The sequence below is a fragment of the Momordica charantia genome (genome assembly GCF_013281855.1).
Source record: "Momordica charantia cultivar OHB3-1 chromosome 2 unlocalized genomic scaffold, Mcharantia_2.0 BLBB01000002.1, whole genome shotgun sequence".
Classification (NCBI taxonomy): Eukaryota; Viridiplantae; Streptophyta; class Magnoliopsida; order Cucurbitales; family Cucurbitaceae; genus Momordica; species Momordica charantia.
In genome coordinates, this window is record NW_028275160.1 from 8,658,973 (window position 1) to 8,674,748 (window position 15,776).

Here is a 15,776-nt window from a genome sequence, read left to right on the forward strand (position 1 = left end):
AAAGAGAGATATGGAACACAAGAACATGCTTACACCTGAATGTATGTTTTAGTATATAAATATCAATATATACTATTTATACAAAAGACGTCCCTAAAAATAGAAAAAAAAAGGGAAAAAAAGGAGAAAACAAAATTAATTTTTTTTTAGTTTTAAAAAAATTTGTTATTTAAAAAAAAAAAATTTCTCAAATTTTAGAAACCCCATGCAAATAAGTTTGTTAAAAAAATGACAAATGAGAACAACAAACAATAACATTACAAAATGACCCTAACTTTCACGTTCAACTACCCACATCTTCAGTAAATCTTTTGTTTTTTCTTTTACTACCTCCACTCAACCTTATCTACTAGGAAAAAAAATTATCAACTAATTTAAAATTTTTCGTCACTAATTAAAGATCGAATATAAATAGACTTACTCTATTTCTCGTACTTTCCCTCATTATTAAAATTAGATTTTCGGGTCTCATACTAGAATGTTTAAAAATTTTCATATGTCCGAGTATCCAAAATTCATGTCAAATAAAATTTTAGATTATTAATTACGAAACAGATAACTCCTAATTAAACAAGAAATTAAATAGCAGACGTGAACTTTGCATAACGGCCCCTAATATTTCAACCATGTATTTTTAAATGGTGCACAATCAAAGTGTCTCAACTCAAATATATATATAAGAAATTCAAATAGCGCCAGATGTGAACCTTGCATAACAACGTTTAATATTTCAATCATGTATTTTTAAATGGTGCCCAATCAAAGTGTCTCAACTTGATATATATATATATAAAGCTTTTAGACTATTATAGTGATGAGTAGCACATTAATATTATACCGATGAGTAGTGCATAAGAGTGATGTAACTCGCAGTATTGATGTCCTAAAAGACATTTACGAGATGACATTTTTTAAAATTAGATGATAGCAAGTGATTAGAGGACAAAAGGCCATATGATCCTAATGGAAAATGATCGATGTGATCATATGGCTAAATTTTAGCAAATAGTACACTACAATGCACACTAGCTAACCAAATTTTAATTTAAGAGCAATTTACAAATTAAACCATACTTTGAGATTGATTAAATTAATGATGAAATAACTATGAAACTTCTAATATTGTTATCATACAAAACCAAAGAATTTGACATTGACTTTATGTAATGAGATTAGAAGAAAAAAAAAGGAGACTTTATGTAATGAGATACCAAATTTCTCTCTCCTCTCGCTCTTTTTTCATAAGGTTTTTGGATATCAATAAATTAAAATTTATTAACTTAAAACTAGCTCAGATGATTAGAGATTTATAAATCGAATTGTAGATAATTTTTCTTCCATTATTTGCAACGTCTTAAAAAAATTTAAAATTCATTAATGCCAATTGTTTAGCAAATACACATAATTACACATAATTATGATATTAAATGTTGAACAAGATCATGTCGAAACACCACTCGAAATGTTGCAAGGTCGACGTCCTCTATGGTATCAATGTTGGAGAAAAATACTTGGTACTTTTTAACTCACTCTCAGTTTTCTCCTTTCTTCTATCTTAAAATTTCTCTCGTCGTTAATTTTTCTATAAAATTGAAACTTTGTCATTTCCATTAACGTTAATAATTTGAATAAACTCTCTCCAACGCATGACAGCGACCAGGGTGGACCAATATATATATATATATATGTATAATAAGTAAATATTAATTATGAAGATAAGAATACACATGATAGTGGCAATTTGTGGGACCAATAGACGACGAGGATCACGAGATTATTTGCATCATTGACAAAGCCATGTTCCCACTGTTTGAATGGCCAGCACTAAGCTACACAAAATTGATAGTAGGGTCAAAATTGAGATTTTTTTTTTCAAACTTACAACCATAAATGTTAAGATATCAAATAAGTGAATTAAATTTACCTAATCTATTACAGAGCTAACATAGTTAAGTGATAATTGATATATATCTCCAATCAAGAAATTATAAATTAGAGTTTCTATCCCCACATATTGTACTAAAAAAACTACCTAATCTATTAGCTTAAATTTTTAGGTTTATTGATAATTTATTTATGTTTAATATGGTATTAGAAGGTCCCGTGTTTGAATCTTTAGGTTGCCATATTAAGATATCCGACAAGTGAATTAAATTCACCTAACCATCAACTTTTAAGTTAATGTGTAGTTTTTCCATGTTTAATAGGAACAATGTCAAGTTTTGAAAACTCAAATTTGCCAAAGCAATGCTTAGACAGGTAAGTTAGTCCTTAGGGGACCAAAAATTTATTTCTTTAATCTTGAATATAGGAAAAAGAACGATTCAAAAGGGAAAAAAAAAGAAAAAGAAAAAGAACAATATAGCAAAAAGAATAACGTATTAACTAGCGATTACTAGTTCAACTAGTCTCTGTCCTACATTGCCAATCCTCTTCAATTTTTCTTTATACAACATGTGAGGATGAGAGATCGAACTCACAACCAAATGCCAATTAAAACTGAGCTATGTGTGCTCGCTTCGGCGCACAAACCTGTTCAATTAAGGATTCTATTTGCACAAGTGCTACCGAGTTAAATTTTTAACCTCGGTTATTCTACTAGATAACAAAGAAATTAGAAAAATACTAAGCACCATTAATTTTTCTACAAATAATAGAAAAATAAATACAGAAGATATATATGCTTTTTAATTTTTCAAAAAATTAAAAACTTATCAAATTTTTCGTAGGGGTCAACTCAAAGATATATGTGCCGATGGATAATATTGTTGAATAAATTATTAGTGAGTAACTCGCTTCTTAAAAACAAAAGTATAAAATAAAAGAAATTGACTTTTCAACAATTCCTTAAATACCCACAACTGATTTCATAAATTGAAAATAAAATAAAAATTGGAACCATGTAGACTTTTTAATCAAGAATTTCATATGGGAGAATCTCCGTGAACTACTGAAGAAATAGGTATGTAACTTCTGATATTGTTATTATATATGAGAATTCAAAACAGAAAATTAAATAAAGCAATATTGACATTATTAGTATAATAGCTACGAAACTGCCAAATGCAACTTTAATTAAAAGTATAAAGTAGTCCTTTTTTTGAGTTTGACAATCGTGGAACCAAATTCTTGATAATTACAGGTCTTATCTAGAAGTTAAAAGTAAAATAATAATTATTCATTTTCTATCCTACTGGAATGATTTCTTTTTTAATACAACATATAGATTGATGGATAACTTTGAAACTATATACCAATTATGGTTAAGCCGTAATTATATTCGAATGAGTTGTACTATATGCTCCAAATTAATTAACCCCAAAAATGTATAAATTACAAACTTTCAAAATACAATGCAGGACATATCAAACTTTCTCATAATAATTATTTCTTTGGCTACTATATGAGTTTTTGATGGTGATCACAGAGCAGACGGAATGAACGATGGCTTCTGGTTTTGAACTCCAATGGGTTCTTTTGCCTTCAACAAGGCGTCAAGTTCTCCCACAAATATTTCCATGGCAGGAGCCGGCAAGCACAGAGGCACCAGAATTCCCTCCTCTCCCTTCTTGTTCTTGAATGGTATGTAAAAGCTCGCCACGCCGGGGATTGCGCCGACGCCACCCTTGGCCGGTCCGCCGTATGCAGCCTTCCCCCACCCGAAGTCCACCTCCCCAAACCCGGCTCTTGTCACGTCCGACACAAGGTATGATCTGACCACGGTGAAATGAGGCCGCCCTTTGATTACCATAAGATCCGCTACAGACTTCATATAGTCCTCCGTCACGTCAGCCTTGGCCTTTTGGACAAGTTCCAGAGCATAGCCTAATGGATTAAGGCAAAGCTTGCCAGCGGTAGTGAGCGCCACTGGGAAAGCAAATGCGTTGCCGTAATACCCTGATGGCAACGGAGGATTGAACTTGGAGCGGGAGTTCACGATGCAGAGTACTCGCACTTCCTCCTCCGGATCGGGCTGAAGGGATATGGTGCGAAAGCGCCAGAGGCAAGCTGTGAGGACCTCGAAGGAGGAGCAGTTGCGAAGGTGGGCAGGTAAGGTTTTTCGAATGGCAGATATCTCAGCTGGGCCAAAGAAGAAAGACCGATGAGCCATGTCGTCGAGTGGGATAATGGTGCCTTTGGTGTCAGCAACTTCATCATACTCACGGTGGTGGCAAGTCACTTTCGGTGGGTCCCTCGCATTCAAGAGAGCCCTTTGCCACACTGGAAGAACAGACGGAGCACGGGCGCCACGTGCCATCTCTCCAACAGCCATCATAAATTGAACAAGACCAGCAGCATCACTCATCGTATGATTCAAACGGAGAGCAAAGATGAAACCACCGCACTTGAGTCGTGTCACCTGAATAAGCAACAACGGACAGTCAAGAACCCCACCAGAGTTCGGCACATCATAAAGAAGCTCATCCAAGCACGGGAACGGAGGCTGAAGAGCATCACCAAACTGCTCCAAACTCACATCAGCATTCGCTTCAATAAACAAAACCCCTTCTCCTGTGCACTCCACAAACAACTTCCGCCCAGGCCCTTCCCTCAACCTACCCGCAAAAGGGTAGTAAAAGACCAACGCCTTCGCAATCGCCTCTTTTATCACCTTCGCAGGATCTCTCCCCTCCATGCGCGGATCATATCGATAGAACTGTATCACTGGAATCTGAAACCTAAGACCCTCTTGGTCATCGATATCAGAAAGTTGCTTAAACTCATGAGGTGTAGGCTTCGCAGGAGCAACCAGTTCCGGTTGGCACCTACGTAATTGGAAGACAAGAGGGGCAGCCATGTGTGCAATAAGGAGAGAGATTATAAAAGGGAGAATTGGGTGTGAGTGTGAGTGTTTGGGGGATGGAAGGAGAGGAATTTATAGAGAGATGGTCCATGGGAAAAGAAATGGCAAGTTTACTGTTTACATTGGGAAATTATTTGAGCAAATGAGCAGAAGTTGCAGTGGCAGTTTCTTTATTCTGTCCATTACTAACAGACTTTTCATTTAACTTTGAAAGACAAAGACTTTTGTTTCCATGTGTGGTGGGTCATTTGCCATTTCCATTCACACATTTCCTAACAAACAATTTAAAAGTATCTTTCCTTACTCGAAATGATTAAATTTATTTGCTCCGATGTTAGGTGGGAATGGAAAAGAATATATAAAGTTTACTAATTTAGTTCTTTATTCTAAATTTATTAATTAAAATTAAAATATAACGAGTTTAAATAAGTAATTTAATTTGAAGTTTTATGAAATTCTAAAAAATAGAAACTTTTTTTATGGCTATTGGAAATAAGGTAAGATTTTGAATGGTCATGATAACAAATAATGAAATTCATTTGAAATTTATCGAGATTTATACATTGAGTTTCAAACACACCACATAAATAATGTTGTGTAATTTTCAGTATTTCATGAATAGAGTCAACGTTTTATTTGTAAAGGCAAGATTAGAAATTTCATAGGTGTTTCTTCTGAAGTTTACGGAAGATTTCTCATGAAATAGTCAATGAACATTCAAATTGCAAGTGAACGATTTAAAATATTTTAAGTTTTTTAAACTTATAAGAGTATTAATTAGGTAATGGTAGAGAGTAACTATTATTTGTTTTGAGGGGCTTTTTTTCTTTATAAAGAAAATAAGCTTGTCTGTTATTAGTTTTTCTGAAAATATTATTTACTTCATAAAACCGTGGTTAAATTAATAAAAAAAATTAGGCAAGTATGATTATATTACCTTTTTTTTTTATTTTAACGAATGATGATATTTTTCAAACTATTTTAGTAATTATTAAATATTAATATTGTAGTTTTCTAAAAAACAATAAAAATAATATTATAGTCTTTTCAAACTAGTCACATCTACCCGACACGATTTTCCTGAACTTACTAAATAAAAGGAAAACTGTTTGTCTCCTTAAGAGTGATGATCAAATCTTGTCCTCACCCCATTAAAAAAAAAAATTGATAACTCATAAATTTTAACATTTTTCTCTTGTCAAAAAATTTAATAGTGGAGGACAAGCTTTAAACTTAAATTAGCACAAGTCCAACTGAGTTCGAGCCCACATAAGACTTATGGAACACTCTATAACTAAAGGGGTTAGGTCAACCCTCAGTTGTGGGGAGTAATATTTTCACCGGAACCTAGGAGAACCTCCTAATAAATTGAACACTCACACTCTTTGAAGACCACAAGAACGACTTTCGAACATGTTAGAAGACTTAAAAAATCATAAGACTTGAAGACCCTCTAAAATCTAGCAAATTTTCGAAAGATTTAAAAACTTAAGAAGAATTGGATCCAAATTCAAGAACAAATACTCTCAGAACTGAGATGACGGCATATTAGACAGTTAAACAGCCAACCTAAGTGCGCCACTAACGACACAAATGGAAAGGTTGTCGAGATGACAGCATTTGTGTGGTGAGAGTTAAACAACATGACATATTATTTTGTTAACTTTTGTTTTATATATTTCGGTTAAATCAATGTTTCTTATTCTTTTATCTTGAGAGATCTTTTGAATCTGTTTAATAGCATTTTTGTTTTCAATTCTATTAAGATTTTTTAAGCATTTTGTAATTAATTGTGTTTCTTATTTCTCATGTTACCAAATGAGTCCTTAACTCTCTCTTCCCTCTTCTCCTTTCTATATCTCTCGTCTCTCCTTCCACCGTCGAACAAACATGTTTGCCATAAATAGGTTGGGAATCCAACACCACTGTCTAAGGTTATTAAAATTGAAGAAATTATTTTACATCTTGTGATTTGAAATATTAGAAATTGATTTTACATTTTTTTTAATAAGAAAGGCCTGGAAGAAAAATAATTATATATATATTTTTAATTTGTATGTTTGTTAGAAATGAAAATATAATAAAAAGTTTACTAACACAATATTTCAAACCATAATTTATTAATAAAAAGTTCAAATATGATAAAGTTAAATTGGTAAATTCATCTTAAAATTCCATTAAATCTTACGAAATTTTTGACAATTTTTTGTCCTAATCTTTTTTAAGGTACATATGGAATTTGAATTATTCATTCTTTTATTTGTTCGTTTGTTTTTTTTTTATTTCTTACAAATATTTAAAATATTATTATCATGTCAAACTCAACTCACGATAGATATATTTCAGAAAAAAAAGAAAAGAAAAAAGAAAAAATATTACATTAGTCCATAAACGTTTAACTATATGACATATTGAACAAGATCTAACGTATGTATGACATGATCAATTTATCATTAAAAAATTCAAGATTTTGAAATAATTTGTAATATGAGATTATGATCTTAAAAAATTTGTTATGTATAAATTATTGATCCGGTTCCGCTTACACATCTTGACTATACTATGATATCGAGAGTCAACCTTTGCATATACCAAGTGAAAGATATCAATATCGTTTTAGCAGTTGCAAATATGGTAAAAACATCTAATAAAATTAGCAAAATAGCAATCACACATTTATTTTTTTCAAATATAGCACTTCAAAAAAATAATAATAATAAAAATAAAATAAAATAAAACGAAGGTCTAATTTTAAAATGACAACTTTACCCAAATTATTTACATTTGTAATATATCTATAATATATCTGTAATATATTTGACTATGGATACATGTATGTAATATATATCTGATATACTAATAATATGAGTGTTTAATATACTTGCAATATGTATGTAATATATATATGATATAATACTGATATGAGTATTTGTGCAATATGCATATGACATACATCCGATATACTACTATCAGATATACTACTGATATAAGTGAAAATTTGTGCTATATTTGAAAATTTTTTAAAAACAGATGACATATTTTGAAATATATAAGAGATTTATGTAATTTTTTTAATTTTATATTAATTTATTTAAAATTTATGTCTCTCGTATATGTTAGCTTATTAGACTACATGGGCTAACCTAATTCTTAAGGAGACTACATGAATAAACATTAAGTAATTTTGTTAGATACGTGGATAAAAACAAACTAAATATTACAAATAACTATGTTATATAATAGGAAACTTTCATTATAATCACTACATATGATTTTTTTTACTCTGTCTATGTCTACCTTTTCGTGTTTAAAAAATTGACCCGACACAAAAATAAGAAATTAATAAACATTAGAGGTATTTGCTTATGAAATTAATAAACATAACAGGTATTTTCTTATAAAATCTTCTATAAAATATTTGTTTATGTTGGGGGAGAGAATTTTACTTGGGTTAGATTTAATATTGTTGAATTTGTAAGGTGATTGCAAACAAAGTCTCACATCCACTAAGAAAGGGAAGAAACAAAAATTAATTAATATAATCTACGGAATATATTAATGGTAGAGTCTTGTTTTAAGAGATTTTGCAAATTTTAGTTGTGAAAAATATAAATAAAAATAGAAATAATACCAAGGGTCTAAAAAGAGAGTTTTGAGGAGTTATATTATTTATTATTATTATTTTTTAACGAAGTTTGAAAGGTTTTAAGCATCAAGAAAAGAAGAAACAAAAGTAACAAATTTTGAAACGTATCAAATTAAAACCAAGAGTTCTTTTGTCTATGTTATTAAATATTGAGAACCTCTTTTTCGAGAATGGAGTGTTAGTATCCGACAAATTTATCGTGAAGCCGATTCTTGAATAAATTTACTTGCTAGTCAAACAATGTTTCTTCCCTTAGTTTACGTATTTGTCAATTTATGGGACTGATTGATTATATGAGTTTTCTATCGAGATCTATATTTAATTAAACATTTTTTTCCAGAGAATTATATTTATTATTAGTTTCTTTAAAACAAAATGTATGGTATACATTTGAAATAAAAATTAAAATAAATAGGTAACAATATTATATTGTACACGCCTATACCGTAAATTAACTTTGAATGGCTCAATTATATAAGAACTAAAAAAGACTCGTGTTAGTATATAGAGGAAGTGAGTATACTGACGATTGAGGACACTAAAAACCTTGATTGATAGTGTCGTGGAGTTATTTATCTTAAGTGGAGAGTTCATGAACTCTTTTTGGGTTTATTTTTAATGAATTATTTATAAAAGAAATGCTTTGTAAATTTAACTTTTGAAATTGTTTTATGATGGGTTTTTTAGTTTTAATATAAAATAGTTTGAAAAGGTTTTATTATCCGAAAATCTCGTGCATCTAGCCAAAATAGTTTCAATAATAAATAACTGGTATTTATTTTAAAAGTAGTAAAGCACATGTTATGTCTTTGAAATTTGTCTTATTTTTGGTTCATGAATTTTAACCCGTCTTTTAAAGTTTTTGAAAAATATTTTGCTTTTGGTCTACAAAAACTCTTTAACTTTTTCATTTCAAATCTATAACATTTTTGTTACTATATTAGAATGATGTAATATGGTTTAATTCATTTCAGATCCAGAATAAAATAATGATTAGAGCAATGAACAATGATTGGGTGTCAATATGAGCATAGCTCAGCAGTGGTAATTGACATGTACTCATTTCTTCTAGATTGGAGGTTCGATTTTCCACATTCCAAATTGTTCTACTAAAAAAACAAAGAACACGGAGCAGTCTAATTAATGTTTCCACAACTAAGTCTCTTTGCTAGGGTGTTCATGGGTTGGAGGGATTTTATGGACCAACCCGAATTTTCGGGTTGATCAGATCTGAGAACCGACGAAACCGAGTGTGATGACCAATCCAACCCAATTTTTTGGCTTGGGTCGCCGGGTTACTCTTAGTTTCAGTTTCAAGATAAAAAAAAACGAAAATAAGAGAGAAAATCTAGAAACCCAAACAAATCTAAGATATACAACTCCAATCTTACAATCTCAAACAAATCTTACAATCTCTGAAATACAAGTCCAAACAAATAAATCTTACATTCTCTGGGATACAAGTCCAAACAAATATTACAATCTAAGATATACAACTCCCAAAAAATCAATAGAAAGAAATAGGGGAGAAAAGTGCAAATAAACAAATCCCTAATTTAACATCTGCTCACAAACACACAATAGTTAGACGGCGGCAATGTGCAAAATGATGATAAGCAACAGCCTATGACAAAGAACGACGACCTACGACAACGGGCTGTAGCGATGGGCGACGAGTAACAACATGCATCGACGGGCAACGAGTAACAACATGTGTTTATGCAAGAGTTTGCACAACGGTTCTTCACGAATCAAGCTTAAACCCGGTCCCCGGTTCCGACTTGAACACTAGAGTGGACCTGCACAAGAGGGTAAGCAATCCGACGCTCAAGTCAGTATAGATCGGACTCTGTATTTAGTTCGAGGTGAGATTCCATACCCTAATGTGAAATGAGTCCCTCTATTTATAGGTGGCGGATCCGACAGTACTCACGACCGGCGGTTATATGTCTTTTCTCATGTCGAACCTGTCGGGTTCCAAGCAGGTCGGGCCCCAGCCAGGTCGAACCTTGACGCCTATACTTAGCCTTTTATAATGGGCGAACCCGGTCTCCTCGACAGGGCCGAGGTGGACCTAGGCAATCCCTTCTATTCAATTTCTTCAAACACCAATAAGGATCCTCCACGTGTCCTGGGTATGTTTACCCCCAAACAACATGCAACGACGGGCGACAAAATCGTGAGAGAGGTAAGATCGAAAATGAAAGATGATAGTGATGAAATTGGAGATGAAATCATGATAGACGGGAGAGGTGAGATCGAGACTAAGGGATGAAACGTGATAGACAGACGATGAGATGGAAGATAACAGAGGTGAGAAACAAAGAGGTGAGAGAATGAGATGTGAATAAAGAGGCGGCTGGAAGATAAGGATGAAACCCTAGATGTATAAATATATAATAATAATAATAATAATATAATTTCGGTTTGGTTCGGGTTGAATCGAGCTTTTTTGGTTGAACCCACGAACCGAATCGAACTGCTCGGTTCACAATAAAATCAACCCAACTCAACCCAATTCTTTATCTAACCCAACCCAAACCGGTTTGGGTTGGGTTGCTCAGGTTCATCAGGTTTTCGGTTTTTTTGAACACCCCTACTCTCTGCAAAGAAAAATTTTAGATTTCGAGTCTAGATACGGTCTAAGAATATTTCAATATTATAGACAACAATTTAGAAAATTTTAATTATAAGTATTGCTGAAAGAAAATAGAGTTTGCATTGTGTGTAATATAATTATTGCAGAGTACAAGGAAAATGGGCTTCAACGATGAAATATTTTCATGGTTGAAGCTTCATTTTTGTCGTTGATGGTCAACAGCAACGAAAATATTATCGTCACTAAACGCGTCGTGTAAAAGGCGTCGTCAGTGGACGCGCGTGACAAAAAGGCTAGCGTCGCTAGTTCCAGCAACGAAAACTGACATCAGCGATGAAAGCTTTTTGTTGCTGCACGTAGCGATGAAATGGTTTCGTCGCTGATTTTAAGATAATTTATTTTCGTCGCTAGAATGCTATTGTGACACTATATTTTCATGGTTGTTTATTCATTATATATATATTTTTTACTTGTACGTTTTTTTCTTTCTTATGGTGACATTATGTGATTTCGTCGCTAAATACAGGGACGTTTTTATTATTTCGTTGCTAAATAAAAACTAAACTTCAATATTAACTACCTATTATTGCTATATTTCCTGCCATTATAAAAAATACGATAAATGATAATATAGAAATAGTAAATCACACTAAACTTTAAAATTAAACATAGTGTAAATACAAAATATCCAAATTTGAAAAGCAAAACATATGTCATGTGTCAAAATATGTCTTTTTCACATTGATCTAATATAATTACAACGACAAGTTTACCGAATCTTCGAATCCTGACAAGTTTATCGACAAGTTTCAATCCTGCACAAATAATTTCATGTGATCAATGTTTTTTACCTTAAAAATACATCAAAAATCAAAATGATAATATATAATATAACAAACTACACATAAACACATCCATTAACACATTTATATTCAAGCTCCAACAACAAACATAACAACATTCTAACAATTATATAACAACCTTCATATTCACAAGTTTCAAGCTCCAACAATAAACATAAATCACGTTCATATTTTAGCTCCAACAATACCACATCCATATCTTTTAAACTTTAACAATAAAACATCATACACATTCAACCTGCCCCTTCCCCCATACGATACTAAAAAACAATAACTTCACAAAAATACATATTCAATATCAAACACATAAAGTCAAGCACAAAGAAATTCAAATTGTTCGTACCTTGCTCAACGATGAACTTCCTCCTCCTCGTCTAAAGCTATTGAGAATTTCTTCCATTTGGCTAAATCTTCTCTCATATTCATGTCGTTGCATATCAAGTAAGTCTTGTGTTGACATTGCTTGTTGTTCAGCCTGAAAACGCTGTGCTTCTTATAATTCCTCTCGTTGGCTCCGTAATAATTCTTCATTTCTTGCAACTCTGGCCTCCAATGTCAGAACGTATTCTTGTGAGCATCCTGCCGACGCTTTTTTACTGGGTGGCTTCGGACTATATCCCATCCCTTTAGTGTATGATGATCTTTTCCTGAGGGCTATTTCCATAGCATCTTCTTCACTTAATTCTCGACCTTCTTCTTTTGCCTGTTCTACTAATGCCACCATTTTTTCCTACACAAACAGATATATTACCTAGAATTCTGAATAGATATTACCACTAAATTTATATCATCAGATTAGTACTTACATATGAAGTTTGAGCAGCTTCGTTGGTCCAAGCCTTTGTCGGATGACAATGTGTCGCGTAAAAAAGTTCAAAGGGGCTCAAATATGTCCCATCTTCTTTTTTCTATAGCATCATATTATTAACAATAATGAGAGGCAAAACATATAACATACTACTACAAATCAGAAGTTCATACCTTATCTTCCTAATGCTAGAGAAATGATTTCGGTCCAGCCCGATGATTAAATGAGAGTTTACTTCTACTTGCTTTGTTTTTCGCTGATTTTGCCTCAAGATTTATCATTAATTCTATACATGAATAATAATAATATTCAATTATTAGTTACCTTCCATGCAATAGTCTCCTATTTATTACATAGCATGTCCCAATCATTCTGTTCAATTCTTCCATATGGGCGTCGTCGAGCCATTGTTGGATCTTTAAATCCACGATAGTATCTATGTAAAAGACACCGATAGTCTTTGAAGCGCGTCTCTATCTCATACTTGATATAATCCACATGATGAAAAATAGTGACATCGATGACCTCAAATTTATTCTACACATGTAAACAAATAAAATTAAGGAAATATCATATCCATGTTAAACAACTATACGATAAATAGAATAATGCTATTATTACTATCTTACCAACAAATGTTGAATAATTTCATTATAAACATTGTCTGAGATGTCCTTATTCTTCTTTATTTCTAAAGGAACATTCCAATGTATCAAACAACCAATTTCGCTATTGAATAGATTGGCTAGATACCCAATAGGTTTGCCTGCTTCTGCAATCCATGAAATTGGTATCGGATTACCTCCATCTGGAGCTATCAACTTATCTAATACCACTCCTCGCGATCCTCTACGAACTTCTGGTTCTCCATCAGCATCGCTATCTGAAGGCATTGTTCCTGCCGTAGAGGGCTTGAATTTCTTTAAAAAGAGTGAGGTACATGCACCTTAACCTAATTGATTACATGTTTGTTTCTTAATATTTTCTCCATTTAATTATGTTATTCATAATTCCACAGCAAAGAGTAGATTGTGAGGTAAGTCAAATTATGTAAATTTAGTAGGTTCTTTTTTATAGGTGGACATATTAATTTAACAAAATTAAAATAGTGGACATTTCTAATTAATTTAGTAAAATTTGTATTTTTACATGTCACATCATCATTTTTATCAATAAATTTTAATGGTTTACTAAAAATAAAGACTTGGAAAAAAAAAATAAAAACATTTCATCTTCAATCTTCTAAAACATAGTCAATCCTCTTATTTATTTAATTATATTTATTATTTTAACGGTAAATTATAAGTTTAGACTTTAAACTTATATGATTTTTTTATATAATACATGGGAGAGGATAGAGGAGAGAGATAATGTTTAAACTTTGTATTTTTTTTAGTACAACAATTGTGTACATGAATGATCGAACCTCTCACTCGTGGAAGGAGTTAGGTATCTTAACTGTTGAGCTAAGCATATGACGGTGGGGAATTTGACCCTGTTTTAATTACTATAAGTTTTGTTTTGTATTTATATTTTCTCTTTTTTGACAATAAATTATTACAGATTTTTTTTTTGTTGAGGAAGAAATTATTACAATTTTATTGCACCATGGTGATTTTCCCCAACATATTTTAGAAACTATAGTTTTTGGTAGGACATGCTACTCATTCTTTTTTTCTATTTTGCAAAAGGACATGCTATAGCTATATTCATTTGTATCATCTCACTTGTACTATTTGTCATTAATTCATGTCATCATTTATCCAAGTGTGATCCATTATTGCATCTTCTCACTTCCCATTTTTTTGGTGGTAGATGATTTAATTTGGACATCCTAATTTTTTTCCATCTATATCAATAAATTAAAAAGTAGCCATAAAACAAAATAAACATCAAACAAGATGAATTTTCAAATTAATTTATCATAGAAAGCATTCTAAAAATATAGAGAAAGAGTGGAAAAAATGTTCTCTCTCTCCTTTTTTTTTCTCTCTCCCTGCTCATTTTGGGTTTTTCTGGTCTTTAAAAGTCCTTTGGGTAATATTACTATTTATTATTCTTCATTCTAATATTATTAAGAAACATAAGCATTCGACAATTATTTATGTTTCTTCTTTTTCATTTTTTAAGAAATGTTTTCAAAATTGTTTAGAAATTTTGGAAACAACGCAAAAAGAAGTTTCTTATTTCATGTTTCCATTTCTAAATTGTTCCAAAACATAAACAAAAATATTGTCTTATCATTCTTGGATCCATGGGTGTTAGAGGCATGCAATTTTATTTTATCTTTATAAAAATGAGAAAACATAAATAAGAAACTAGAACATTATCAAACGGGTCCTAATTTATCAAATTTTCCCACGCCCATCTCCTTTGAAAATGAAGAAATAAAAGCTTTATTATATAGGAATATGTTGCTTTACTCTAATTAAAACTAGAGTCGATTCGTTTTTAACATTGTATTGTAATAATTAGTTTTCGTATGTTTTTCAGAATATTAACATTTCTTTTTCTTTCTGGTACAAGGAAGTTCAAATTCTTGACTTTTTAGTAACAGATAAGTATCTTAATCAGTGGAACTATGTTCAGATTAGCGATACTCATCATGATATATGAATTGCCACTACGGCAAAAAAGGTCTTCAACAACATTAATTAGCGACAAAATATATTTATCCTCGCAAACTAGCGACGAAAGTACTTTTTCGCAAAAAATGAAGTGAACGCCAAAACGCGTTGTTTTGGTGCCCGCTTTGCCGCGTGTTGACATATGCGACGAAAATATTTTCGTCACATGTCAAACGACGTCGTTTTGGGCGGGCGACGAAATTATTTTCATCGCCCAGCCCCTCAAACAACCCAACCCCTCTTTCTCTTCCTTCTCATTCAACGTTTCTACCTCTTCCATTTCTCTCCCCCATTTTCGTGTTCCAACGCTGCCGCCCGCCTCAAATGTCATCATTGCCGCCGGTTTCTTCAACGAAATTGTCCCGTTGGTTCGTTTCAATACCTAGGTAAGTATATTTGGTTTTGAGTTTTATTTTTATTGATTTATAC

General features: G+C 32.0%; 1 protein-coding gene across 1 annotated transcript; it reads right to left on the minus strand.

The window, feature by feature from the left end:
- Positions 1-3,308: 3,308 nt before the first annotated feature.
- LOC111017149 (benzyl alcohol O-benzoyltransferase) lies at positions 3,309-4,938 on the minus strand. The gene has a single exon (XM_022292830.2). It carries the CDS (start codon positions 4,796-4,798, stop codon positions 3,422-3,424), a length of 1,377 nt encoding a protein of 458 aa, XP_022148522.1. The 5' UTR covers positions 4,799-4,938; the 3' UTR covers positions 3,309-3,421.
- Between the last annotated feature and the right edge of the window lie 10,838 nt (positions 4,939-15,776).